This window comes from Phacochoerus africanus, chromosome 14, assembly GCF_016906955.1.
Source record: "Phacochoerus africanus isolate WHEZ1 chromosome 14, ROS_Pafr_v1, whole genome shotgun sequence".
Classification (NCBI taxonomy): domain Eukaryota; kingdom Metazoa; phylum Chordata; class Mammalia; order Artiodactyla; family Suidae; genus Phacochoerus; species Phacochoerus africanus.
The window spans coordinates 39,467,592-39,494,229 of record NC_062557.1 but is presented as its reverse complement, the minus strand read 5'-3'; the positions used below and the strand labels follow the sequence as shown (position 1 = coordinate 39,494,229).

The 26,638-nt window shown below is 51.9% G+C and overlaps 1 protein-coding gene across 1 annotated transcript; it reads right to left on the bottom strand.

The window, feature by feature from the left end:
- Nucleotides 1–78: 78 nt before the first annotated feature.
- On the bottom strand, nt 79–26,101 carry MMP28 (matrix metallopeptidase 28). Its single transcript, XM_047757219.1, has 8 exons — nt 25,764–26,101; nt 13,074–13,156; nt 12,668–12,855; nt 6,498–6,722; nt 4,393–4,638; nt 2,931–3,080; nt 2,470–2,637; nt 79–614 (listed from the first exon to the last, which is right to left on the bottom strand). The coding sequence occupies exons 1-8, from the start codon at nt 25,872–25,874 to the stop codon at nt 220–222; spliced, it is 1,566 nt and encodes a 521-aa protein (XP_047613175.1). The 5' UTR covers nt 25,875–26,101; the 3' UTR covers nt 79–219.
- Between the last annotated feature and the right edge of the window lie 537 nt (nt 26,102–26,638).

Genomic DNA, 26,638 nt, shown 5'->3' with positions numbered 1-26,638 from the left:
AGGGCCATGGGTTGTGGGACCCTTTTTGGCTTCTCATTGGAGTGTCCCCACAAAGATCAGTCTTTGATCAAGACATTCTCCAGGGAACAAATGCAGAGAAACTTGCCTGCCTGGGCTTCTGCAGGGAGGCTCAGAGGCTTCCAGAGTCCACCCTTGGGGCAGGGGACACAAGTTGATGGTGAAGGCACCAGCCATTCACTTTGAGGTGGGGGGGCATCTTCAGAACAGGGCGCCCCCAGAGTTGGCGTGCCAGCAGCCCATCCAGGGCAGCTCTGTGGCCCAGCGGCCCGAGACAGTTGCCTGAAGTTTGTTCTGGTCAAGGCGCCAGTAGCGGTCGTCTCTGAAGAAGATGATGGAGCCGTCAGGCCTGGGCAGAGCGCCCGTGACCTCCTCAGGGACACCCCCCCAGTCCTTCAGGCCTCGGGGGTAGTAGGGCTCCACCTGCAGTCCGCCTGGGGCCAGCACGTAGTAGCGGGCGCCTTTGAAGAGGATGAGGCGGTTCAGAGGAGGGAAGAAGAGGGCTGTGTCAGGGTGGCGGGGCAGGCCCCCTGCCCGGCACAGCTTCGGGGAGCCCCACACTGGCTTGGGGCCCCGGAACCTCCAGCAGCGACTCCCTGTGGGACATTGGGAGAGCCAGGGTGAGTTGGCGGCTCTCACCCTTTGGTCCTGTACCCCACCTCTGTCCCCCCATGTTGCTTTTTGAGGAGAGAGGCAGGAATATTGGAGTCCAAGGTGGTTAACTGCTGTGATTAAAATGGATCAGTTATGGGGAGTTCCCGTCGTGGCGCAGCGGAAACGAATCCACTAGGGACCATGAGGTTGTGGGTTCGATCCCTGGCCTCAGCGGGTTAAGGACAGCATTGCCATGAGCTGTGGTGTAGGTTGCAGATGCGGCTTGGATCCTGCGTTGCTGTGGCTGTGGTGTAGGCTGGCAGCTGCAGCTCTGGTTTGACCTCTAGCCTGGGAACTTCCATGTGCTGCAGGTGTGGCCCTAAAAAAAGCAAAAAATAAAAATAAAATAAAATAAAACAAAATAATAAAAGGGATCAGCTATAACCAGTAGAGGCAGGACAGTTGTGGCCTCCACTTCCAGCAGGTGTCAGCAGGGGGCAGGAAGCGCTGAAGGAGCCTCCCCACCCCAGGCAGGAAGCACGCCCCCTGGCCCGTGAGTAACAAGAAAGCCAGGGGCTTGCTCCAGGACCGTTACTACCAAGAGGCCTGTGGGTGAGGATTTTTGTTTAGTTTACTACTGTATCCCAACACTTCCAACGGAGTTTGTAGAAGGGCCTCAGTATTTGTGAAATCAACGATTGAATACTATTTTCTTACGCAACATATGCTGCATATAACTCAGACATTACGTTCGTTTTTTTTTTTTTTTTAACAGCCAGCACCCCAGGCACGTGGAAGTGCCCAGGCCAGGGATCGAACCCTTAATACAGCAGCGACCCCAAGTTGCTGCAGTGACAACTGTTAGGTCCTTAACCTACTGAACCACAGGAGAACACCCTGACATTATGTTCTTTTAATCCTCCTTCCCCAACAAAACCTAAGGGATTATTTTCCCCAATTAACAAATTCAGGAGTTCCCGTCATGGCTCAGCGGTTAATGAACCTGACTAGTATCCATGAGGACGCAGGTTTGACCCCTGGCCTCGCTCAGTGGGTTGAGCATCTGGCATTGCCGTGAGCTGTGGTGTAGGTTGCACACGCAGCTTGGATCCTGCGTTGCTGTGGCTGTGGTGTAGGCCGGCAGCTACAGCTCCGGTCCGACCCCTAGTCTGGGAACCTCCATTTGCCATGGGCGCGGCCTTAAAAAGATACAAAAAACAAAAAAATGAATTCAAGTGCCCAGAGTTAAGTGACAGGCCAGCCTCACACAGCCAGGATTCCAAGGAAGGTATGTTCTTTGGTTGGACGGCAGAGCTCAGAGCCATCCCCTGCTTCCCTCCAGATTCTTCTCTGGGAGTGGCCCAGTGGTTAACGAATCCAACAAGGAACCATGAGGTTGCAGGTTCGATCCCTGGCCTTGCTCAGTGGGTTAACGATCGGGTGTTACCGTGAGCTGTGGTGTAGGTCGCAGACGCAGCTTGGATCTCAAGTTGCTGTGGCTGTGGTGTAGGCAGGCCAGCAGCTACAACTCCGATTAGACCCCTAGCCTGGGAACCTCCATATGCCACAGGAGCGGCCCTAGAAAAGGCAAAAAGACCAAAAACAACAACAACAACAACAAAAACCCAAAAACAAAACAAAACAAAAAAGCAGATTCTTTGAAACTCTCCCATCGTCTCTGCCTGGGACAACCTTGACACCATCCCCACCCCCCTAATTCCATCACTAAAGGAATCTCCCGGGAGAGTCCCTGGCACAGGTTCAGACTGGAATCAAGATTTCTCCCCTCTTTTGACCTTGGGCAGGACAGCTCCCCTCTCTAGGCTTCAATTCTCTCATCTGCCCCAGGGCTGGTACCTTTGAAGAAGTAGAAGTCTCCCTCCTCCAGGGACACCGCTGCAGCCTCAATGTGGGGCGGCAGCCCCGCCCACCTTTCCTGGAGTGGGCGGGGCTCTGAGACGTTGCCGTCGGCGGCCACCTCCCAGAACTGGTTCCCTTGAAAAACGTACAATCGCTGTTGCCGGTCTGCCCAGGAACAAGAGAGAGTTAAGGAGCGACCATCAGCCTCCCTCCTTCCTTCCAGGCAAGGTGCTTTTCTAGAACCCAGCTCCCCAAACTGGCGAGAGAGACGCAACGTGCTCATTTGGGGCAGAGAGGAAAGCGCAGGAGGAGGCAGCGTTTTGCTTGGCATGGGTTCGCTACCCTGCAGGATGCTTGTGACTCGGGCATTTCTGGATTTTATAATTCATTCCTCCCACCTTGTACTCCAGCTCTGGTGACCCCTGGGAGCGGGAAAGGTACGGGTGGCACCATCTTACCTACAGTGACGGCGTCGAAGGAAGAGTGGCAATATTTAGGACCCGGGGTTTCAGGAAGTCTTTCCTGGAGTCTGTGGGGGTCCCAGGCCTCAAAGTCAGTAAACAGCTTTCCGGGGAGCTGGGTGGCCACTGAGCCCCCCTGGGGCTTCCCTTCATGGGGATGGAGGGAAGCAGAAGAGAATACACACTGATTGATTGTGTCGAGGGCTCAAGACCTTCCCCTTGGTTCCTTTGATTGTCTGACTTGGCGGGGAAGGAGAGCAGGGGTGGGGGTTGAGTTGCCCTTGGTTGTTGGTGTTAACCACAGCACCAAACCCAGAAGTCCTCTTTCCTACCATACCGTCTGGGAAAGAGGAACCCACTAAGGTCAAATTGGAGTAGGGGTTCCAAACAAGGGTTTGGAACTAAGAAAAACAAAAGATCCTCTTCTCTGAGTCCTGGACAATGCAGATGGCATGAGGACAGAGTTCAGGGGCCCAGGTGTGATAATTACAGCAGTTATAAAAATAAAATCACTGTACTTCACTCACGAGATTGAGGCAGAGTCCAACAAGCTTAGAATTGGGCACCAGTTCCTGAATCTTGGTCTGCAACTTCCTAGCTGTGTGACCTTACACATGTTATCTGACCTCTCTTGAGCTCCATTCTCCTCATTCGTGGATAAAATGATACCTCCTTGGTGCGTTAAGTGCCTGGCCCATGGCAGTCATGCAATAGCAGCTGTTATTACTACATTTGTGTAGGTTGCTTAGGCTCCGAAGCATGTTCATACCCACTAGAACAATAGTCCTGTGACGTAAGGAGGGCTTCAATTATTCCCCACCTCCCCTTTTTTCCAGAAGGTAAAACTGAGGACTCTAAAAGAGGAAATGCTTTGCCCAAGAGCAACCGCTAATCCAGAATGGAATGGTGACTTGATCCCAGGGTTCCTGGCCCTGCCCACCGCATCACGCACTCCAAGGCACCCAGCCCTGCGACTGAGGCGCCCTCGGATCCAGGTGAGTGTCTGGGCAGCAGCACTGGCCATTTCATTCCGGGAGAGAGGACCTGGTCTAAGTCCACCGCCAGGCAGAGGCCCAGGCTTGGGGACAAAGTGGGCATTAGCATCATGGGGGGGGGGATGTTTGGGGAAGATCGATCGGACCGGGAGCAGGATGAGGACTCTGGGGTCTGGGTGGCGGCCAGGGTTGAGCAGGAATCAGGAACTGGAACGCCACGTCGGGCTGCGCGCAGGGATTGGTTGGGGTGAGAGAGGCCAGGCCTGGGAGTGGACCTGAGCAGGAAACTGAGCTTTTTCATATTTGAGATGAGCCTGAAGCTTCAGGATTAGGAAGGACCAGTGAGGGGAAGGCCAGCTTCCTGCGGTTAGGATGGAGGATGCTATGTGAAGAGCCGATGTCGGCGCATTGGGGGTTCCGCGGCACAGGGGGCGGGGGCGGGCACGCGGGGGTGGGGTGCTCACCGTACAGGTTCTGCACCGCCAGCACGTCGTCCCAGCTGAGCAGCGCGTCGCGGCCCAGCCTCTTGTAGTAGGGCGCCATGAGCGCGCGTGGCGCGGCCGAGTGGGTCAGGCCGAGCGTGTGGCCGATCTCGTGTGCCAGCACCACAAACAGGTTGCGCCCTCGGCGGCGGCTTAGGGACCAGCGCTCGTCTCGGTCGAAGTGCGCTTCGCCTCGCCGGGGCAGGAAGGCGTGCGCCAGAGCGCCCCCTGCAGGCGGCGTGGAGAGTCAGGGCGGAGCCGCCGCCGCCGCCGCCGCCGCCGCCGCCTGTGACACCCGCAAATCCCACACCTTCCTGTGCAAATGCCATTGGCGTGTGTGTGGCTGATTTCTGCAGGGTAACGTCCCTCCTAATTAAGTCTGGCAGCAGCTGAAGTGTAGAGCAATGAACAGATGACTCGACTGTGGGGTCTGGACGCCAAAGAGGCAGCGTGGTGTTCATAGAGCAGGAGGTCAAATGGCCTGGCTTCCAACGCTGGTTTTAACTATCTACTGGCTGTGTGACCTTGGGCAGATAGCTTAACCCCTCTGTGTCTTAACTTTTAGATTTTAGATCTGAAAAATGGGAATGACTGTAATGAGGTTCTTCCTCCCAGGTTTGTTCTGAGGATTAAAAAGGTGTGTGTGGGAGTTCCCCTCGCGGAGTAGCAGAAATGAATCCGACTGGGAACCATGAGGTTGAGTGTTCCATCCCTGGCCTCGCTCAGTGGGTTAAGGATCCGGCGTTGCCGTGAGCTGTGGTGTAGGTCGAATACGTGGCTCAGATCTGGTGTTGCTGTGGCTCTGGCATAGGCTGACAGCAACAGCTCCAATTTGACCCCTAGCCTGGGAACCTCCATGTGCTGCAGGTGTGGCCCTAAAAAGACAAAAAAAAAAAAAAGGCGTGTGTGTACATGTGAATGTTAGATGTAATACTTGCTGCCTACTATGTAATTACTGTTATTTTCAAAAAGATCTAGGAATCCGGATAATCTTTACCCCAGAAGGGGGCATAATTGGTAATGTTGATTTTTGATCTGGGTGCTGGGTGTATTTCTGCATAGGTATAGTTTCTTAAGAAGGATATATATAGTCTTGCCTTCGTTGGTTCTCGCCTTCTCTCTGCCAGAGCCTCTGTGGCTCTCTACTTCCCTGCTTGCATTAGGAATGAGCAGAGGGAGTTGGGCTGATCAGTGCTTCTCAAGCTTGTAGGACCATATCAATTTTGCAGTTTCCAGGGCCCCCCTTGCCACAGGGCTGGGGGCGGCAAATAGCTCTGCCACGATGCTGGCCTAGAAGCCTGTTAAAGGTCCTTCTGGCGTTGCCTTCTTGGAGCCCAGGTCAGCTGGGACTGACCAAAGTCGGGAGGCTGACATTAAGGGGAGCCTCCTGGGGCATGGAGAGCCGGCCATGTGTAGGAGGAATATATGCTTCGAATGTTGAGTATGCCTCCCCCTGTTAAAGTCATGTTAGCCCTTTCTTTTTAACCCTTACAGTAATCCTGGGAAACAGAGGGAAAGCTTTCTTTTTTTCTTCTTTTTTTGTCTTTTTGCCATTTCTTGGGCCGCTGCCTCGGCATATGAAGGTTTCCAGGCTAGGGGGTCTAATCGGAGCTGTAGCCGCCAGCCTACACCACAGCCACAGCAAAGTGGGATCCAAGCCGGGTCTGCGACCTACACCACAGCTCTCGGCAACGCCAGATCCTTAACCCACTGAGCAAGGCCCAGGATCCCAACCCTCAACCTCATGGTTTCTAGTTGGATTCGTTAACCACTGAGCCACGACGGGAACTCCCAGGAAAGCTTTCAAAGAGAGAAGATATAAACTGAGGCAAAAGACCTATCCCCACTCACAGCCCTGAGTCCCAGACAGCACTGTCTTAGCTACCAGCCTCCACCTAGGTATGGCTATCAATGTCTCAGGTGACTTCATGGGTGAAGCAGGTAACAGTCTACAGATGGGGAGACTGAGGGCTCTTTGGAGGGGGCTGCAGTGTGGCCAAGCTAAAGGGGAAGCGAATGCTCCACCGCCCTCCCCGGACTGTCAGGTTTCCCTCCCACCAGGTGGGAGAGAGGCTCTGTGTCAGCACCTGGGCCGTCGAAGGCGTTGCTCAGCCCGTCGTTGTGGTCCCCTTGGAAGAAGGTGAGGCGGATGTCAGCGGGGCCTGTGGCTGGGGCCTCCCAGAACTCCAGCGCTGAGACGTTGCTCCACAGCTGGAAGGCGGCATGCACAGCGCCCCGAACTGCTGGCTCGGGCAGGTGCTGAGGCCAGTTCACCAAGCGGTAGGAGAGATGCTGCTTGTACCACTTGGTGCCTGTCACCCAGAGAGGCTGTGTCAGTCACACCCGCTACAGAACCTGGGGCTGGTGCCTGTGGACCCTTTTGATGGGGAGCTAGGCCCTCCTCCAGGAGGTCCCTGATCTGATGGAGAAGACCCAGCCCTTGTCCTAGGAATCATGCACCCCCCCCCGCCCCCCGCCCTCAGTTTGGCTGCAGAGACACTGTTTTGAGACTGACAGAACTACCCTGGTCCTGCACAGTCCTCAGTCCAGTGGCTTGGCCTGGGGAGGTCCCACATGACAGGGTCATCTTCCCCACAGCCTGGGCTGAGCCTGAAAACCAGGCATGGCCTCTGGCTGGCAGCAAATGCCAGCCCCTGCCTACTGCGTGGGGGTAGGGAAGGTGCCTGTCCTCTCCCCCTTCCTCCTCTCCACCCCACCCCCACCTGCCGCCTTCCTTTCCTGCACTGCAGGCCTGCTGCAGACCAGAGACCACAAGACGCATTTATTCGAGGGCCTTCCCTGACCCCAGCCCTCCCCCTCACTTCCTCAGGGACTCTGCAGAGCTCTGAGGTGAAAACAAATAAGAACAAAGGGTGTGTTTTGTCACTGACCGAGAGAAATTTTTCCATCTCCACTTAGTTAAGAGTTCCTATTCCTTTGCCTAAAACTTCAGCTCCTCCCTGAGTCCTAAGACTTTGGCCTCTTGCCCGAGCCCCAGGGTCAACCCTCTGCAGCTCACCATGCCCCCAGGACCAGGGTGCCCCAAAGCCCAGATTCCAGAGTTTTCCGTGGGTTATTTCTGAGCCCTGCAAGTTCAGGGGCTGAGACTGTGCCCTCCAAGTGGGAGACTCAGAGCTCGGAGGCAGGATTCCTGGGCCCAGGGAACACAGGAGAATTATGCTGGCTTTTGGCCTCAGTTTCTCAAATGGACCAGAATCCCTGGAGCATAGGTCATGTGAGGGCAGGGAAGGTCTAGCTGTGCCAGGAGGCCTGGCCCGAAGATGCAGCCCCCACTCCCCTTGGGGGGTAGGTCAAGGTTCAGACCTCCTGCCCTTTGGTCCTAGTGACAGCCTTGCCTGAGCCAGGCAGGAGGAGTGACATCATGGACGTTTGGCCATCTTTGTTGGGCTTTAAGTCCTCTTCAAGGAGATTGAACTCAAAGCCTCTGGCCAAGACAAGAATTACCAGACCCGTATCATCACCTCACCCCTCTCATTGTAATGCCCCCTCCCCCACCTTGAACACCCTGACCCTCTCCTTCCTGCCCCCTACGAGGAAAAGTATGTGGCCCACTCCTCACCCCGCCCTATGAGGCATTATATGCTCCCAACCAACCAGCAAGTGTATCCGTAAGACCCCTCTTTTCCCAACCAATCAGCAGGTCAGCACGCGTATCGCGAGACCTCTCCTCTCCCTGGGTTATAAAAACAGACAGGACCCCGCGCTCATTATCGGTTCTCCCTGATTATCAGGAAGTTGTCCCACTGCCCTAGCAGCGTCTGTCTCTTCTCTTCACCTTGCCATGCCAGAAAATTCTTCCTTCTGACCCGTGTACGCAGACCACGACAATCTCTTTATCCATCTCTCTGCTCTATTTGGGGGGAAACTGAGTCCAGAAGGAAGGGACTCCGAATGTGTGAGCAGCAGAGGGAGGCCCGAGCCTAGGCCCTAATTTATACCACACAGAGGTGCAGGCACGTTTGCTAAGACTCAAGGCTTATAAATGTGCCTAAACATCGCTCCTGTAGGTCAAAGCAGGGACTCTGCACAAGCTGAAATTCTCCAGAATTCTCCAGAGAGCAGAAGAGCCAAGCGCCCTGTCCCTGCCCCCACCATCCATGGAAGTGGGAGAGGGGCGTGTCCCTTCTCCCACCCCTGAGCCAAGCTCCATTCAAGGCAATGCTGCCTCCCAGGGCCTGCACCTGGCAGCCACCCAACCGCTCCCAGCCAGGGACCAAGCCTCAGGGAGGGGAGAGGGAAGGATTCTAAGGAAGGGAGGGAGGTCAGGAGGACAGAGGAAGGCCTGGAGTCCAGAGGGGCTGCCTGAGGGTTCATTATGTGCCAGTAACACTTCGTTGAATTGTTAAGTCTTTAAAAAAAAAGAAAAGAAAAAGAAAAAGGGAGTTCCCTCTCTGGTGCAAGTAGATTGGCAGCATCTTGGGAGCCCTGGGATGCAGGTTTGATCCCTGGCCGGGCGTAGTGGGTTAAAGACCTGGCATTGCTGTAGCTGCAGCTTAGGCTGCAACCGTGGCTCAGCTCTGATCCCTGGCCCAGGAACTCCATATGCCCTGGGGTGGCCAAAAAAAAAGAATTGTTAAGTCTTCACCAGGCACCAGACAGCCTGGCGCTGGGCTCTTGCATACCCTGCTATGGGTGACCAACTTTCAGACTCTCCTCCCCAACTTTCAAGCTTCTAGAAAAGTGTGAGGCAGCTCCTTCTGCCTCTTTGTGGCTGGGGAGGCCCGTCTCTCCATGGGCAAGGAGTGGGGAGGCTACAGAGGACAAATAAGAACAGGTATTGAGACAAAACAACTCATGTTCCTTGGAAGGGGAGCCAGGGAGGGGGGTCATTGGTGGGCCTGCCAGGGAGGAAGGGACCAACTTGCCAGCAGCCCTGGCCCTTGTCTTTTTCTAAATTGTGTCCTTGGAGCAGAGTAGCCGATTTAGGCCATCCCAAACTCCTGGCTTGGCAGGCCAAGGTAGCACCTGGCACTGCCCTCCCCACGCCCTCACTCCAAAATCCAAAAGGGAAGAGGGAAGAAAAAGAAGATGAGGAAGGGAATTCTTGCTTTGGCTCAGGGAGTTAAGAACCCAACTAGTATCCATGAGTTGGCCTCCATCAGCAAATTAAAGAATCCGGCATTTGGGAGTTCCCGTCGTGGCTCAGTGGTTAATGAACCCGACTAGCATCCATGAGGACATGGGTTCTATCCCTGGCCTCGCTCAGTGGGTTAAGGATCCGGTGTTGCCATGAGCTGTGGTGTAGGTCACAGAGGCAGCTCAGATCCTGAATTGCGTGGCTGTGACGTAGGCCGGCAGCTACGGCTCCTATTTGACCCCTAGCCTGGGAACCTCCATATGCTGCCAGTGCAGCCCTAAAAGACAAAAAGACAAAAGAAAAGAAAAGAAAAGAATCCGGCATTGCCGTGAGCTGCGGTGTGGGTGGAGGACGGGGCTCAGATCTGGTGTTGCTGTGGCTGTGGTGTAGGTTGGCGGCTAGAGGCCCAGACCTCTAGCCTGGGAACCTCCATATACTGCAGGTGCAGCCCTAGAAAAAAAAGAAGAAGATGGGGAAGGGCAGAGAGCTAGACTCCTTGCTTGCGGGGGAGGGACAGACCCTGGAGTCCTGATTCCCATCAGGTAACTGATACTGGGCAGAAAAGATGGGTTTTGAAACCCCAGTACCTCTGCTTACAACCTCTCGTCACAAGTCATAGCCTCTCTCCAAGCCTCAGGTTCCTTACTTGCAAAGTGGGGTTGCTAAGACCTTCTGGTAAAAGTGACACAGCCAATGAAAGAGCAACATGAAGCTGGTGGCATGGGATGGGGGCTCAGTAAGTATCCCTGCTCCTTCCTTTTCCACCCCAGATACCCCCTCGTGCCCCTACCCCCCACCAGCGCTGGGAGGGAGCCAGGGCATCTGAAGATCAGCTCTGTTGGCACAGAGGGGACCTGGCGCTTGGAATGAGGTTGCCAGATTTAGCGAATGAAAATATGGCATTCCTAGGCTCAATGTGAATTTCAGATAAACAACAAGTAATTTTTTGAGTATGTGAAAACAAAACAATGATTTGTTCATCTGAAATTCAAATATAACTGGGCCTCCTGTATTTTATCTGGCAACCCTGGAGCTCAACTTCATCAGCAGAGCACTCCGCCACATAATGGAAAGTCACTGGCCCAGGAATCCACATCATTTTTTTAAAAGCATCTGCCCATGTCCTGGGGTTTTTCACATCTGGCAATCACTTAATCCTCCCAGTAACAAGAAGCCTTGGCCATGTGGCCCTGGAAAAGTTGCCCAAGCCCTTTGTCCCTCATTTTCCGCATCTGTAAAACGAGGATAATAATGGTACCTGTCTCATAGGGTTGTCATCAGATTAAATGAGTTAATCCACTTAGAACCATGCTTGGTACATCATAACGGCTCAGTATGCATTCTATTTTCTTTCTAAGACGTAGGAAATGCTCAGTGCCTGTCAGCTCCTTTCTAGGGAATGTCCTCCCACCCAGGAGGTAAAGTCAAGCTGCTGTGGTTCATGTTGTGAACAAGAGGGAAATTCTGTCTAGCCTGGCCACTGCTGTCTGGACCAGGGATCAGCGTCAGACAATGAGATGGGGGGGAGGAGCCTTGGCAGGAGCTTCTAAGTGCAAAAGGGATGTTCCAATTCTATAGTCACAAATGGACTCCAGGAGTTCCCTTTGTAGCTCAGCGGTTAAAGAACCTGACTAGCATCCATGAGGACTCCGGTTTGATCCTTCGCCTTGCCCAGTGGTTAACTATCCAGCGTTGTTGTGAGCTGTGGTGTAGGTCGCAGACAGGCTCAGATCTCGAATTGCTGTGGCTGTGGCCTAGGACGGCAGGTACAGCTCCAATTCAACCCCTAGTCTGGGAAATTCCACATGCCACGGGTACAGCCCTAAAAAGGACAGAAGACAAAAAAAAAAAAAAAGAAAAAAAAGAAATCTTGAAAACTGGGAAAATTGATCAGAGAATATTAGACTTCGTGCAAACAAGATGTTAAAATGACACACTGTAAACCTTGTTATTGACGAAGATTTAACAAATCTCCTTTGTAAATCTTAACATTTGACCCTAGATGATTGGATTTGGACAAAGAAAACTGTAGAGGAGGAAGAGAAAGGAAGGAAAAAAACGCAAATTACACAAGGAGAATCATGACGGCAGAAACTGCAATGTGCGAAATGTCTTGAACAGACACATCAGAGAAGAGACTGATTAGTGGCTGCCAGAGGCCAGGGGCTGGAGAATGGGAGTGACTGGTTCTTTTGGGGCCATAGGGTTTCTTTTCAAGGTGATGAAAATGTTCTGGAATTAGATTGTGGCGATGGTTACACAATGCTGTGAATGTACGAAAATCCACCAAATTGTACATTTTGAGTGGGTAAATTGTATATGTGGACTCTTTTTTTTATATTTTGCTTTTTTTTAGGGCTGCACCTGTGGCATATGGAGGTTCCCAGGCTAGGGGTCAAATTGAAGCTACAGCTGCTGGCCTATACCACAGTCACAGCAATGCAGGATCCGAGCCACGTCTGCGAGCTACACCACAGCTCAGGGCAATGCCAGATTTTTAACCCACTGAGTGAGGCCAGGGATCGAACCTGCAACCTCATGGTTCCTAGTTGGATTCATTTCCACTGCGCCATGATGGCAACTCCTGTATATGTGAATTCTATTTCCATAAAGTAAAAAATGTGCTGTAGACAAAATAAAGCTGATAGATGAATTGCATCTTTTTTTTTGGCTGTGCCCACAGCAAATGAAAGTTCTCAGAACAGGCATTGCACTTGTGCCACAGCAGTGACCCAGCTGCTGTAGTGACACCGCTGGATCCTTAATCCACTGCGCCATAAGAGAACTCCAACGGCATCTTTGTCAAATAATTGTTATGCAAAAAGAATTGATTCTGATGAAAATGACTTCAAACAGAATGGGAAATGTTGGCACTGGTTTAACTTCCCTACAAAGCAAATTGATCAAGGGATTAAGTGGGCTTGATGGGCTTTGCTCTGGAGAATATTTGCGCAATGAAAATTCATCATTGTAGGCATAATTCTGATTTCAATGTCTGTGTTCTCAAATGTGACCCTTGAGTTGAGAGGTCCTATTTGCCTGCCCTAGAGAAGGGAGGTTCCTGGTAGAGCCCAGTCTGGGGCTGAAATGTGTTTTTCTGGCCACGGGACTTGAGGATGCTGGGGAATCCCACCCTAGCTAGGTTTTAACAGTGCTCACCTTGCCTCGCAAAGCGTTTCTTACGCCTCATTTTGGCCTGGTGTCCAGCAAATAGGGCACTGGCTCTCTCGGTCCAGGGTGACTGGCTGTTGGTATCTGCCACCCCGCAGCGGGGCCGCATCATCTGGCGCAGGGTGGCTGGGTCCAGCACGCCGCTGATGGGCAGCTGGGACACCCACTGGAACTCCCTGTTCGGAGGAATTGAGATAAAGGACCATGGTGGGAGGCTGGCTGGTGGTGGGTAAGGGCAGGGGGAGCTTCCCTGGAGACTGGAGGACACTGGGTGCAAGAGAGGGAGAAATGGAGCACGACCCCCTGCAGACATGTGGGAGACCAGCCTTCTAGGAGGAAGAGGGAGGTGACCCAAGCTTTGCCCTCCAGCCCCGCCAACAGCCCTCCATCCTACCTGATGGCCTTGCTGAATCGCAAGGAGGAGGTGGGACTTTGGGGGCCCTGTTCATTGAGATATCCATACTTCTCCAGAAACGCCTGGGGGAGAGAGAAACGTCAGCCTTTCCCACGGGATGGCACTCTTTCCCCTCCCTGGGTCTCCAAGGATCCGCAGCACATATATCACGCTCAGTCTCACCCTTTGTCCCAACAGGGTCTATGAGCTGTAACAGGAGGACTCCTGGGGTAACCAAGCAGGACCCTATGAGGTCTTCCCAGAGTGGACCCCCACTCATGTCCTCCACCTGCCTTTTTTTTTTTTTTTTTTTTTTTCCGGGCCGCACCTGCAGCATATGGAGGTTCCCAGGCTAGGGGTCGAATTGGAGCTGCATCTGCTGGCCACAGCCACAGCCACAGCCACAGCAATGCAGGATCCCAGCCGTGTCTGCAACCTACATCACAGCTCATGGCAGCACCGGATCCCCAACCCACTGAGCAAGGCCAGGGATTGAACCCGCATCCTCAGGGATCCTAGTCATGTTCATGAACCACTGAGCCACAAAAGGAACTTCTCTACCTGCCTTTTTATCTATAGAAAAACTTTAGTCAGAGAATCAATTTAATCAGAGAAGGGAGGAAATACAGAGAAAAAGGAAAACAGTCAAGCAAGACAGAATAATGACCGTTCAGCCCTTCAGCAAAGACCTTTAAGTTAGTTTTTCAAAGACACTGGGAACTAGAAGGTTGATGATGCTGACTCCCAGTCACCTCACCACCCACCAATCAGGAAAATGTCCATGAGCTCCTCAAGCTCTGCTCTTTAAAAACTCTAAGACTCCTCACTACCCACCCTGGGCGGGGGGTGGGGGTGAGGGAGTGGGTGGTGTAGCAGCAAGGCCTTGAGGCACTAGCCTGCTGTGTTCCTCCCTTAGCTGGGCAGAGCCACAGCAACACCAGCTCTGAGCCACGTCTGCAACCTACACCACAGCTCACAGCAATGCCGGATCCTTAACCCACTGAGCAAGGCCAGGGATCAAACCCGCAAGCTCATGGTTCCTAGTCGGATTCGTTAACCACTGAGCCACAACAGGAACTCCTTAGCTGGGCAATTAAATCTACTTTTTCTGTTTCCTCCAACTCTAGCTCTGAGTTTCTATTTGGCATTGGGGTAGAGAAGCAGCTGATATTTTAGCAACACTGGCATCAAAGTCAGAACCCGGACTCGATGCCAGGCTGCCAGTGACAAACTGGATATAGTTCTTGGAGGCCAGTAGAGAGAAGTGTGTGACTTATCGTCCATACCTATCACCGGTCCCGCCCTCGAGAGAAATTATGCACTTGGCTTGCTCCTCTCACTGGTAAGGCCCCATCCATGGATTAAAAAAATGTCCTTTGGGAGTTCCCGTCGTGGCGCAGTGGTTAACGAATCCGACTAGGAACCATGAGGTTGTGGGTTCGGTCCCTGCCCTTGCTCAGTGGGTTAACGATCCAGCGTTGCCGTGAGCTGTGGTGTAGGTTGCAGACGCGGCTCGGATCCCGCGTTGCTGTGGCTCTGGCGTAGGCCGGTGGCTACAGCTCCGATTCAACCCCTAGCCTGGGAACCTCCATATGCCGTGGGAGCGCCCAAGAAATAGCAACAACAACAACAACAACAAAAAGACAAAAGACAAAAAAAAAAAGTCCTTTGGCTGCTTAATTCTTACACAGACTCTTCATTTTTTACGCCTTCTTGCTATGTTACCTATCCAGATTAATTTTCTTTTCTGTCTTTCTTGTTCTCTTCCTTTTCTTTCCTTCCTTCCTTCCTTCTTCTCTTTTTTGGCCGCCCCACAGCATATGGAGATTCCAGGCAAGAGATCAGAGCGGAGCCACAGTTGCAACCTAAGCCGAAGCTATGGCAACACCTGATCCTTAACCCACTGAACAAGGCCAGGGATGGAACCTGCACCCTCATGGATGCTAGTAGTCAGATTTTTTTCGGCTGAGCCACGACAGGAACTCCTCCTGCTGTATTTCTTAACTCAGATCAACTCCAATCATAGCTGCTGCTCAAGGAAAAGGCAAGTTGGGAATGAAGCCAGACACAGAGCGGGGATGGACAAGCACCTAAGCCTTTGCAAGCAGCCCTGCCTCCTTTTCGTGGATTGCATTACATATACGTCTCCAGCAACCTCCGCATCCTTTTCTCAAGAAAGCCACGGGAGTTCCTGTCGTGACACAGTGGTTAGCGAATCTGACTAGGAACCATGAGGTTGGGGGTTCGGTCCCTGCCCTTGCTCAGTGGGTTGACGATCCGGCGTTGCCGTGACCTGTGGTGTAGGTTGCAGATGCGGCTCGGATCCTGCGTTGCTGTGGCTCTGGCGTAGGCCGGGGGCTGCAGCTCCGATTCGACCCCTAGCCTGGGAACCTCCATATGCTGGGGGAGCGGCCCAAAGAAATAGCAAAAAGACAAAAAAAAAAAAAAAGAAAGCCACTATCAGAGTTCCCATTGTGGCTCAGTGGTTAACGAATCCGACTGGGAACCATGACGTTGTGGGTTCGATCCCTGGCCTTGCTCAGTGGGTTGAGGATCCGGTGTTGCCATGAGCTGTGGTGTAGGTTGCAGATGCGGCTGTGGCTCGGATCCCGCGTTGCTGTGGCTCTGGCGTAGGCTGGTGGCTACAGCTCCAATTGGAACCTCCATGTGCCGCGGGAGTGGCTCTAGAAAAGGCAAAAAGACAAAAAAAAAAAGAAAGCCATCTGGGCTCAGATCCTGCATTGCTGTGGCTGTGGCATAGGCAGGCAGCTACAGCTCTGATGAGACCCCCTAGCCTGGGAACCTCCATATGCCATGAGTGCGGCCCTGAAGAAAAGAAAGCCACTTATTCTAGACAAACTCTTTCCAAGTTCATTTTTACAGTTTTTCTGAGCTAATTTGTTAGTATTTCAGCACTATTGTTTTCTTCATTCCCTTTGCAAATGTACACTGTTTGGGGATGCATAATGGATTAAAGGCGTTCTAGGGGTTGAATCTGGAAGACTCTTTACTGCTCGAAGTAGTGCAACGTCATGGAATAGCCACTGGGCTTGGAATCAAAAATCTGTTCCCAACCACGACTCTACTGGGTGGTCAGGGACCAATTACATAACCTCTCCCAGTCTCTGTTTCTTCACACACAGTGTGAGAACGGGAAGAACCCCATAGGATCCTCAGAAGGATTAAAGAAAGCAATGGGCATCTAACGGTTGTTGTCTGCATACAGTAAATGCTCAATAAACAGTTGATCTGGTTGATTTACCTTAGAGGGGAAACTAACAAAAGACTTTTGGAATGCAAACCATTTATAAGGGAAGTGCTGGAGTTCCTGCCTTGGAGCACCGGGTTCAGGATCCAGCTTTGGCGGTGTGGGTTCAATCCCTGGCCTGGTGCAGGGGGTTAAAGGATTTGGCACTGCCTGCAGCTGCAGCGTAGGTCCAGCTCTGGATCGGATTCGATTCCTGGCCTGGGAACTTCCATATGCCTCAGGTGCAGCCTAAAAATAAAAAGTATAAATTAAAAAAATAAAAATATAGGTGTTCCCTTCATGGCTCAGCGGAAGTGATGCTGACTAGCATCCATGAGGACGCAGGTTTGATTTCTGGCCTTGCTCAGTGGGGTGAGGATCCGGCGTTGCCGTGAGCTGGGGTGTAGGTCACAGATGTGGCTGGGATCCTGAGTTGCTGTGGCTGTGGTGTAGGCCTATAGCTGTCGCTCCGGTTCAACCCTTAGCCTGGGAACCTCCATATGTCTCGAGTGTGGCCCTAAAAAGATAAATAAATAAAAAATATATAAGGGAAGTGCTCCAAACAAGGCAGTTGCACCTCTGTTCTCAATTCAGGTGTTCTGTCTCAGACGTGCCTCATCCCAGCCAGGTGCCTGGTTCTCTCCCGTGGTTCCCTCCTGCTCAGTGAGGCTGGACAGAGAGGCTTTCTAAAGGAAGTCAGGGAGTTCCCATCGTGGCTCCAGCGGAAACAAATCTGACTAGTGTCCGTGAGGATGCAGGTTCGATCCCCGGCCTTGCTCAGTGGGTTAAGGATCTGGCGTTGCTGTGGCTGTGGTGTAGGCCAGAAGCTATAGCTCTGATTTGACTCCTAGCCTGGGAATTTCCATATGCCGTGGGTGCAGCCCTAAAAAGACAAAACTAACTGAATAACTAAATGAAGTCCGGGAATTAATGTTTCCTTAGAAGCAGTTTTGCTGAGGGAGTGACTTTGGAGACACTGGGTCACAGGCCAATAGACTGGCACTCCCTGTGCTCCTCCCCCCAAACCCACCCAGCCCTTATCAGGGAGTTGGCCCTGCTTCTGGAACTATGAAGCCTTGGTCAGAGGGGGAGGTGAGAGGGGAAGCTCACTAGCTGACTAGCGGCGTCTCCTGTTTCCTGGCTGGGCTGCCGTGCCTTGTACTTTGGCAGGCATGGTGGGTGGAGGGCAGGATAGGGGCGGAGGCTTTTTTTCAGGGGTCCTTGAGTGGGGAAGTCCTGGGCTGACTCGTCCCTGGGACCCTGTGGGTTTCAAGGTGGAGCTGAATTTCCAGGAGGCAAAATGAGCAAGAGTCCAGGACACCAGCCAAGAGACACCAAAAGAATAAGAAAAAGAAATTTTAAGAATTTGACACTTTAAATTTCCATAAAAGCACTGAGGTGTCATAGTGGAGATTATTAAGACCTAACTCTCTTATACTTATTTTATATTTCACATGCACATGTTTTGTTTCATTTTATTTTATTTTACTTTTTAGGGCCTCACCTGCAGCATATGGAAGTTAACAGGATAGGGGTCAAATTAGAGCTGCAGCTGCCGGCCTATGCCACAGCCACAGCAACGCCAGAGCCAAGCCACCTCTGTGACATACACTGCAGCTCCAGCAACGCTGGATTCTTAACCCACTAAACAAGGTCGGGGATCAAACCCTCATCCTCCTGAATACTAGTCGGATTCGTAACCTGCTGAACCACAACAGGAATTCCAATGTGCACATATTTTTAAACTTTTTTTGGTAATGGCCAAACCCGTGGCATATGGAAGTTCCCTGGCCAGGGATTGAATCTGAGCTGCCAGATTCAATTGAATCCAAAACTGGATCCTCTAACCCACCGCACTGGTCGGGGATTGAACCCATACCTCTGCAGCGACCTGAGCCATTGCAATTGGATTCTTAACCTGCTGAGCCACAAGAGAACAAATGTGCATGTATTTTATTTATTTTTCTCTCTCTCTCTCTTTTCTTTTTTGTCTTTTTGCCTTTTCTAGGGCTGCACCTGTGGCCTATGGAGGTTCCCAGGCTAGGGGTCTACTTGGAACTACAGCTGCCGGCCTACACCACAGCCACAGCAATGCCAGATCTGAGTCATGCCTGCGACCTACACCACAGCTCACGGCAACGCCAGATCCTTAACCCACTGAGCGAGGCCAGGGCTCGAACCCGCAACCTCACGGTTCCTAGTCAGATTCGTTTCCACTGTGCCACGACAGGAACTCCTACATGTATTTTTAAATGGTTTTAATTACAAGGAAGGGGCCCCTTAATACTGTCAGTGCTGAGCACCCTAAAGTTCCTTTGCGTGGAGGCAGACCCTCATCCCAGGGTGAGGTGGAGCAGGATTGAGGTGCCCTCCACTCCTGAAGCTGTCCCTAACCCTTTCTACGTGCCCATCTGCCTTGCCTCTGTTTCCCCAGCAAAGGCGAGAGAGATGCCTGGGAGGAAGGGCAGGAGGAAGGGCAGGAGTGTGGGGGAGGTGACAGTGTATCAGAGGGATCCCAGGGCCAAAGAACCCAGAGGATCGGGATGTCTTGGGGACTCTCCAAGTTCCAGCTGGGATCACCCCTGTCCCTCTTCATGGAGGCCTCACCCAGCCTGCTCCTCTCTGCCTGGCATCAGGTTCTCTCTCCTCCCTCTCCTCCACCCATCCTCTCTCCCGGGGAGCCCAGGGCTGGAGCCGCAGGGAGGGGAAGCTGGAGGGCCGGGCCGCATCCAGTGACTCACCCTGCTCAGGTCTGAAAGCTTGTGCCAACCTGCCTCACCCACTTGGTCAGGGCTGGGGCCACCTTCCTGAGGAGCTGCCTCTGCAAAAGCCCTGGGAGTGGCTGTGCTGCCTGCAGGAAATGCAAATGGTTCTCCCCGGACCCTGACAGTTGAGAGGGATCAGAATTCTGGGGGTTCTAGGAGTTTCCTTTGTGGCTCAGTGGTTAACAAATCTGACTAGGATCTGTGAGGATGTAGGTTCGATCCCTGGCTTGGCTCAGCGGGTTAAGGATCCGGTGTTACTGTGAGCTGTGGTATAGGTCACAGACGTGGCTTGGATCCTGAGTTGCTTGTGGCTGTGGTGTAGGCCGGTGGCTACAACTCCAATTCGATCCCTAGCCTGGGAACCTCCATATGCCACAGGTGCAGCCCTAAAATAGGAGGAAAAAAAAAAAAATTCCGGAGCTTCTGGTACTTTATCCACCCTGACTTGTTCTGGGAGGGCGTGTAGAGCCCGGCCCATCCAGGGCCTGAAGGAAGGAGAAATTCTGGCCATTTCTGAGCAGGGCAAGATTAGCGATGAGGTGTAGCAAAGTGGATCCCAGAACTCTGAGTCATTGGCCCGGCAGCGCAAGGACTCTAGACTGAGTGTCTTGAGTTTTATTCCTGGTGCTGCTGCGCACTGCGTGTCCTTAGGCAGGTCCTGGGCCTCTCTGGGCCTTGGCTTCTTCTTCTATAAAATGAGGGGTTTGGATTAGAGCTAAGATCTACTCCAACTCCTTCTAGTATTGTAGCCTTGCTTCTGCAACTGATTGGCTGTGTGAACTCTGACAAAGTGACTTAACCCTTCTGTGCCCCAAAGTATAAAACGAGGGTAGGAACACTGGTCTATATTTCTCAGGAATGTAGTGAAAATCCAGTAAGAAGGAACTTGGGGAATGCTTTATGATATTTTTCCCTTCCTGGTCATAGAACTTTATTGCTGGAAGGGACTTCTGGCAGCTGAGTTTAGGAGGGGTGTCCACGCAGTGGATGTGACATCCTCCATATCAAAGAGTTGCAGCAGAAAAAACAAAACCAAGAACAAACAATTGCAAAATGGCAAGCTCATGCAGAAACCAAGTTGATTTCCTTATGATTTATTCCAGCTCATGTTTCATTATGATTTTAGTCTTTCCATAGTGACTCTGTATCTCATATGTTTCATCCAATACATCTGTAGCATTATTAGCCAAGTCAAGATGCAGGGGGCTGATAGATGGCTTTCTGCCTTGGCATGTTCTAGAAACACAAATGTTTTCTAATCAGGTAATCAGGAGCACAGTGAGTTCTTGCCTATTGTGGAGCTTTTCAGGGTATCTTACTTTGAGCTTCTTAATTACCTTGCAAGAACATAGGCAGGACAGGTGTTGTTATTCCTATTTTATTTTGTTTTATTTTATTTCCTTTTTCATACCCATATGAAAGTTCCTGGGCCAGGGATCAAATCCAAGCTGCGGCTGTGACCCAGGCCACAGTTGCAGCAACGCCGGATCCTCAACTCACTGTCCCAGGCCAGGGACTGACCCTAGTGCCTCCGCAGGGACCTGAGCCGCTGCAGTCGGATCCTTAACCCACTGCACTACAGTGGGAACTCCTGTTATTCCTATTTAAAAGATGAGGAAAGCGAGTCTCCAGGGAGTGCAGTGTCTCATACTTGAATCTAAATTCCCTGACACTTACCCCAGATGTTTTATTTCCCTTTTAAGCAAGTAACTCAGAGGCTTTAAAACTCAAAAAGCAGGGTCCAAGCTGCTCTCTCCATGGGGACATGGTCCTCAAATATAAAAAAGGTAAAACTGGGGGGTGTTTCTAGCTGGATTCTTTCTGTCTCCTCTGCCAACAGGACTTAGGGTGGAACAGAGGGAGGCTGCTGGGACAGGGGACTCCAGCTTTCAACACAGGCTGGGGTCATGACTCCTATGACACCCCAAGGGGCCCTCTGACAGGCCACCGGTATTCAGCAGGACTCAAGTATGTTCTTCACCAAGACAAACATTGGCTTCCAGGCTGCATTGTTGTTGCTCTCTGACTGCTGGAACCTCCTGAAGGCCTCAGAGCAGTGGGACCAGCTCGGCCCCTTTCCTTTATTTGGGCAAGGACCTCCCCTTCCCTTCTGTCTGGCTCCCTTCCTCTTCTCCTTTCGCCATATTCACAAAAGTCTGTCTGGGTGTAACCTAGATACCTCTTACTGTAATCTCTGTGCCTTCTTTTCTTTTCCAGCCTTAAGGAACTTGGAAAACATTGCTGGCTAATCTCCATCCAGACTCCATGTCATATTTTTTCTAATGCCAAATAACCATAGCGTATGGCCTCGTGGTCCTCCCTAGGTGTGGGGCGAAGTTTAAGGCACAAAATGATGCCGTAACCAAGACCGGGTTTAGGGAACATTGTCCAATGGTCTCTCCTACGTTCGTGCTTCTACCACCCAGCTTTTACTAAACTTCTTGGTTTTTCAGACTGGCTTGACAACTGCTTTTCCATCAACTTGTGGTCCTCAGAGACCCTTCAGAACCTCTCCTGCACTTCTATTCACTCTGTACCCATGAGTCACTGAGCTGAGTTCTTGGGAATGGCTTTCACACCCTGGCTTCTGGGTTTCTGACTCACAAAAAGTCAAATGAATGGCTCTGGGGTATGAGAAACAGACGCTGTATCTGGGGGCGGATACTCCACAGACGCTCCAGTGTCTCTCCAGAGAGACAGACTTCCCAGCTTTCTGCTGCACTGGCACCCTGGGAGTAGCTATGCATATATGCATAGACCACCGAGTGGAAGGCAGGTCCTGGACCCACTGCCTGGCTGTTCTAAATAAAGTCCAAGCGATGCAGGGTAGATCAGTCCCTTGGGACAGTCTGTGGTGCCCAAGAATAGGACAGGGTCTGGCTGAGAATGGGAGGGGGGCCAAGGTGATGACATCAGTTATTAACTCTCAGTCTTGCAACTCAGCATCGGAGGCTCTTCCTACTCACTCATGTTGTGGGCAGCCCTAGTTTTCCTAAGTGGCAGCAAGGATCTTGTTCACAAAGCTGCTTTGTAAGCAGTTAGTCCCTCCCAGGCAAAGCCCACTCCAGAAAGCCCTCAATCTTACTCCTTTGTGCACACACAGGGGACACATAAATCCGTGTGCACAGGGCCCAGGGATACATATAGACATTCGGATGGGTAGACATGGACTTAGGTAGACAAAATGTACACACCCACACACACAGACATAGGCATACAACCATACCAGAAAAGCCAAAGAAGGTTAGCACTAGAGAGGATCTTAAAAGTCACTTAACTGTGGGATGGAACTCCTGTGAAATTAGATTATTATGATCATGATACAGCTACAGAGGTGATAAATTCATTTGAGTAATAAAAAAAAAAAACAATGGCCAAAAAAAATTAAAAAAATAAAATTAGTTAAAAAAAAAAGTCACTTGAGAAATTTAACTCCCTTATTTTACAGAGGAGGAAGCTGCAGCCTGGAGAAGGGAAGGGACACGTTTAAGATCACATGGCTTGTTTTTACTATTTCTTTCCTTCCATCTCCTGAACTCTGACCTGGGCTTAGGAGCTCAGCAGGACTGCAGTGCTTTGCTTGGGGTCTGGCTCCCTGCACTGCACTTAGGGAACTGAATCTGAGCACAGAGCTGGGCCGATGAGGGGGCTCACGTTGGGCGGGTTCCCTTGTACGGATGGTTGTATTTCCCTAAATGATCCCAACATCTCCCATTCGCATGCTCTCCTTACTGTGTGACTTCAACATTCCTCCCACCAATTGTGGGGTCTGTGTTCCCTCCCCTTGACCTAGTGCTTGTGATTCCAGCCAACAGAGTAGAGCAGAAGTGGTGCCATGCAACTTCCTTGTCTAGGTCACAAAGAGGATTCTACTTCTGCTTCTCTTACTCTCCTCTCTTTCCCTGCCTCTCTCTCAACCCTCAGCCTGGAGACGCAACCACCATGTTTAGAGGCAGCTCAGGCAGAGACCACATGTAGAAGAACTGAGGCCCCCAGCTGACAGTCGGCATCAACTGGCAGACAGGTGAGTCCAGACAGGTGAGTAAACAGTCCTCAGAGGGTTCTAATCCCAGACACTGTACAGCAGAGGCAACCTGCCCTGATATGCCCTGTTTGAAATTCTGACCCATAGTATCTATGAGCACAATGAATGCTGATTTTACTTCACTGAATTTTTTTTTTTTTTTTTTTTGCTTTTTTAGGGCTATACCTGCGGCATATGGAGGTTCCCAGGCTAGGCATCAAATAGGAGCTACAGCTGCCGGCCTACCCACAGCCACAGCAACATCGGATCCAAGCTTCGTCTGAGACCTATACCACAGCTCACAGCAACTCCAGATCCCCAACACACTGAGCAAGGCCAGGGATTGAACCCGCATCCTCATGGATCCTAGTCGGGTTCATTAACCACTGAGCCAGGAAGGGAACTCCACCTCCTTGAATTTTGAAGAAATTTGTAATGTAGCCATGGTTACTGCAACACCATCTCTTAGGAATTACAGCCCTGGTGTCAAATGCTGAAAATAGTTGCCGTACATATTTTGTCCTGTGTTATTGTTCTAGGAGAGCCAGTTACCAGGCCAGGACTTTAATCTGAAGCTCTGTTTTCTAAAATAACAACATTGAGAGCGACTTCCTTTTATAGACAGCTTTCCGCCTACTAGGTACCACGCTGATCCTGGAATGTACTTCAGACACATTATCTTATGAAACTACACTATAAGCTTGTAAAATAGGCATGACTGGCTCCCACTATACAGAGAAGAAAACTGAGGCTCCGAGGTTAAATAATTTATCTCTGGTTTGCACACAGGGCTCTCCGACACTGAAGCCCATGCAATTGATCATATACAGAAACACTTAGACCTACTGACACACACACACACACACACACACACACAAACAATTTGCACGTTTATTTATGCACATGGAGGCACATATACACCCATTACACATGTCCAGAGTTCTTTAAAATATTTCTTGTTCTCAGAGGTTAAAAAAAAAATCCCCTTTTCCCAGGTATGTTAAATAGACTGACAGAGACTCAGTCTGCTAGATATTACGTTTCTCAAGCACACCCCAAGATGAAACTCCCCATCTGGGGCCACCACAGGCACCGGTGGCAGAGCTATGGTCTCTGTTCTCCCGTCAAGGATTGTCTGGGATGGGAACTTGTGGGGGAAGTTGGGTGGACTCTTAACAAGACTTGGCTTGGTCCACAGAAGCCTTCTCCTGGGGCCAGGACCCTGCACTCCATGTTGTAAGACTTTAAATGCAGAGAAACCAAGTGATTTTGATTCCTGAATGCGCAAAAGCAGTCACACAGACCAAGAAACCAGTGCTTGGAAGGGGAGGGAGTGAAGGAGTCGAGAGAGGACTCCCCTGTGGCAGCAGGGTCATGTCCCAGTATTCCAGAGCAGTGATGGGAGCTGGCTGGTGGAAGGAAGAGTGGTTCAGAGGTGGCCCTCCTCATTCTGCAGGGGTCTTAGATTCAGTAAGCCTCTTCTAGGAGAGGGGAGTGAGGGGAGGATACTGAGAAGCTCGTAACGGGAAGTTTTAGAGTAGGAAGGATGCTCTTAGAGGAGTAAGAGTCTCAGGGCTGGGCCCTGGGCTCAGTAATTTAAAACACACGGGCATCCCTTCTCCTTAAACTAGTGCAGAGCCCCAGTTCTAGCATTTTTTTAGGGCCACACCTGTGGCATATGGAAGTTCCCAGGCTAGGGGTCGAATCAGAGCTGTAGCCGCTGGCCTACACCACAGCCACAGCAACAGCCAGATCTGAGCTGCATCTGTGACCTATGCTGCAGCTCACGGCAACACAGTTCTAATCTTGCGAAGAGATAGGAACACAGAGGTACTTCTTTAGGAAAGAAAGAAATGATACTGGTATATTATTACAATCACACTTACCTAGAAAATAGCTGCCCCAAGTTCAGCCCTACTCCCACCTGGCAGAAAGTTCCCCTTGTGCAACCTACACCAAGCAGCTGAGTCTTGGAAGGAGGAAAATGACACGGAAATCTTTAAGGTTCATCTGCACCTCCCAGCCCCCTCTTTTCCAGACTGAAGCACTGTTTAAAGCTCCTTACAAGCAATTCAAGAGTCTGCTACTTTTACTGCTTCTATAGATGAAGACGCTCAGGCGCTCACTAGCCCCAGCTGGTCAGTGGCAGCACCAGCCCAGAAAGCCCAGAGCTGGTTCCTGTGTTCCAGGCCAGGGCAGACCAGCAGCACCCTCTCCCTACCAATCTGAGCGTCTCCACAGCGTCTGGCATTCAGGGAGGGCTCTCGGCATTGGATGAATGAACTGCCAAGTCTCCCCCAGCCTAAGCGGTACGGGACAGGGACAGTGACTCGCGCTGGGGTATGGGGGTTCCCCATCCTTCAATTGTTGCCTGTCTGTCTCATCTTGTCGCTATCCCCTTCCCTTTGTCCTGGGAAATCAAAGCAGATCCGCGTGCTTGTGAGGTTCCAGCCCTGGCTTGGGGCTCCGTCTGGGGTGGGATGGGAGGGGAGAGACTGTTGCCCCAGGCTATTTGTGTGCAAGCGTGAAGGGTTCGGGGGACAGGGGAGGGTCACGTCGATGGTCAATTAGATGGGACTCCTGGGTGGCCTGACTGCAAAGTACAGGCAGGTCTCCAGCACGCGGACCCTCTCCACCCCGCATGCACCGCGTACCTCCGCCTCCCTGCGCAGCTCCTGTCCAACGCGCTGGGCGAGCTGGGCGTCCAGGCCGCCCCACAGCAGCAGCGGCAGGGTGCGCAGCAGGAGGCCGACACGCGCTGCCATGTCGCCTCCTCCCCTGCCCCGGACGCTGGGCGCGGGGCAGCTGGCCGTCGGAGCCCCGCGGATGCGCCAGGTCTGCGCCAGCCCCGCGCCGAGGGGAAGGTCGCAGGGCCTCGCCCGTGCGCGGAGCAACTTCTCCGCAGAGCTGTGCCGGGAGCAGGCACGGCGTCGCCCAGCCGGGTAGTGCCTGCTGGTGGGTTCGCCGGCCGGTGACCTGGAGGCGAGGGAGGGAGGGTGAGAGGAGTGGGCGGGACCCTGGCACTCCGGCTCCACCCACCCGACTCGGCCACTGGAACCGAGAGCTGGAGCCTCTTCCGCAGGCGTTGTGGCGTCGCCTGGCGCCCGGCGCCGCCCCACCGACCTGTCCTCTCACCCGCCACCTCCAGTGGATCCAGATCTCTCTGAGAAGGGTAGGGGAAGGAAACATTTTCTCCTGGCGGTTGTGGCTACCTAAGAGTTCGATAAAGAGAGGTTCTGACCTACCCGACTCTCATTGATTGTTTCAGACAGGTTGGCAGGGATCGAGGCCCTAGGGTATGAGAGAAGGAGCCTTGGCCTGGGTTCAGAAGCACTGAGTCTGAGCTCCAGATCTGCCTCTTTGCTAGCTGTATGAATCTTGCCTCAGCCACCTGCTGGCTGTGTGGTCTCAGGCAAGTCACTCACCCTCTCTGAACTAAGCTATTTTTCTTAGCTGTAAACGGGGATAATAAGAATACCGGTGTCATGTGATAATGCGGAGCAATAAATGAGAGAATAATGCCTGTAAA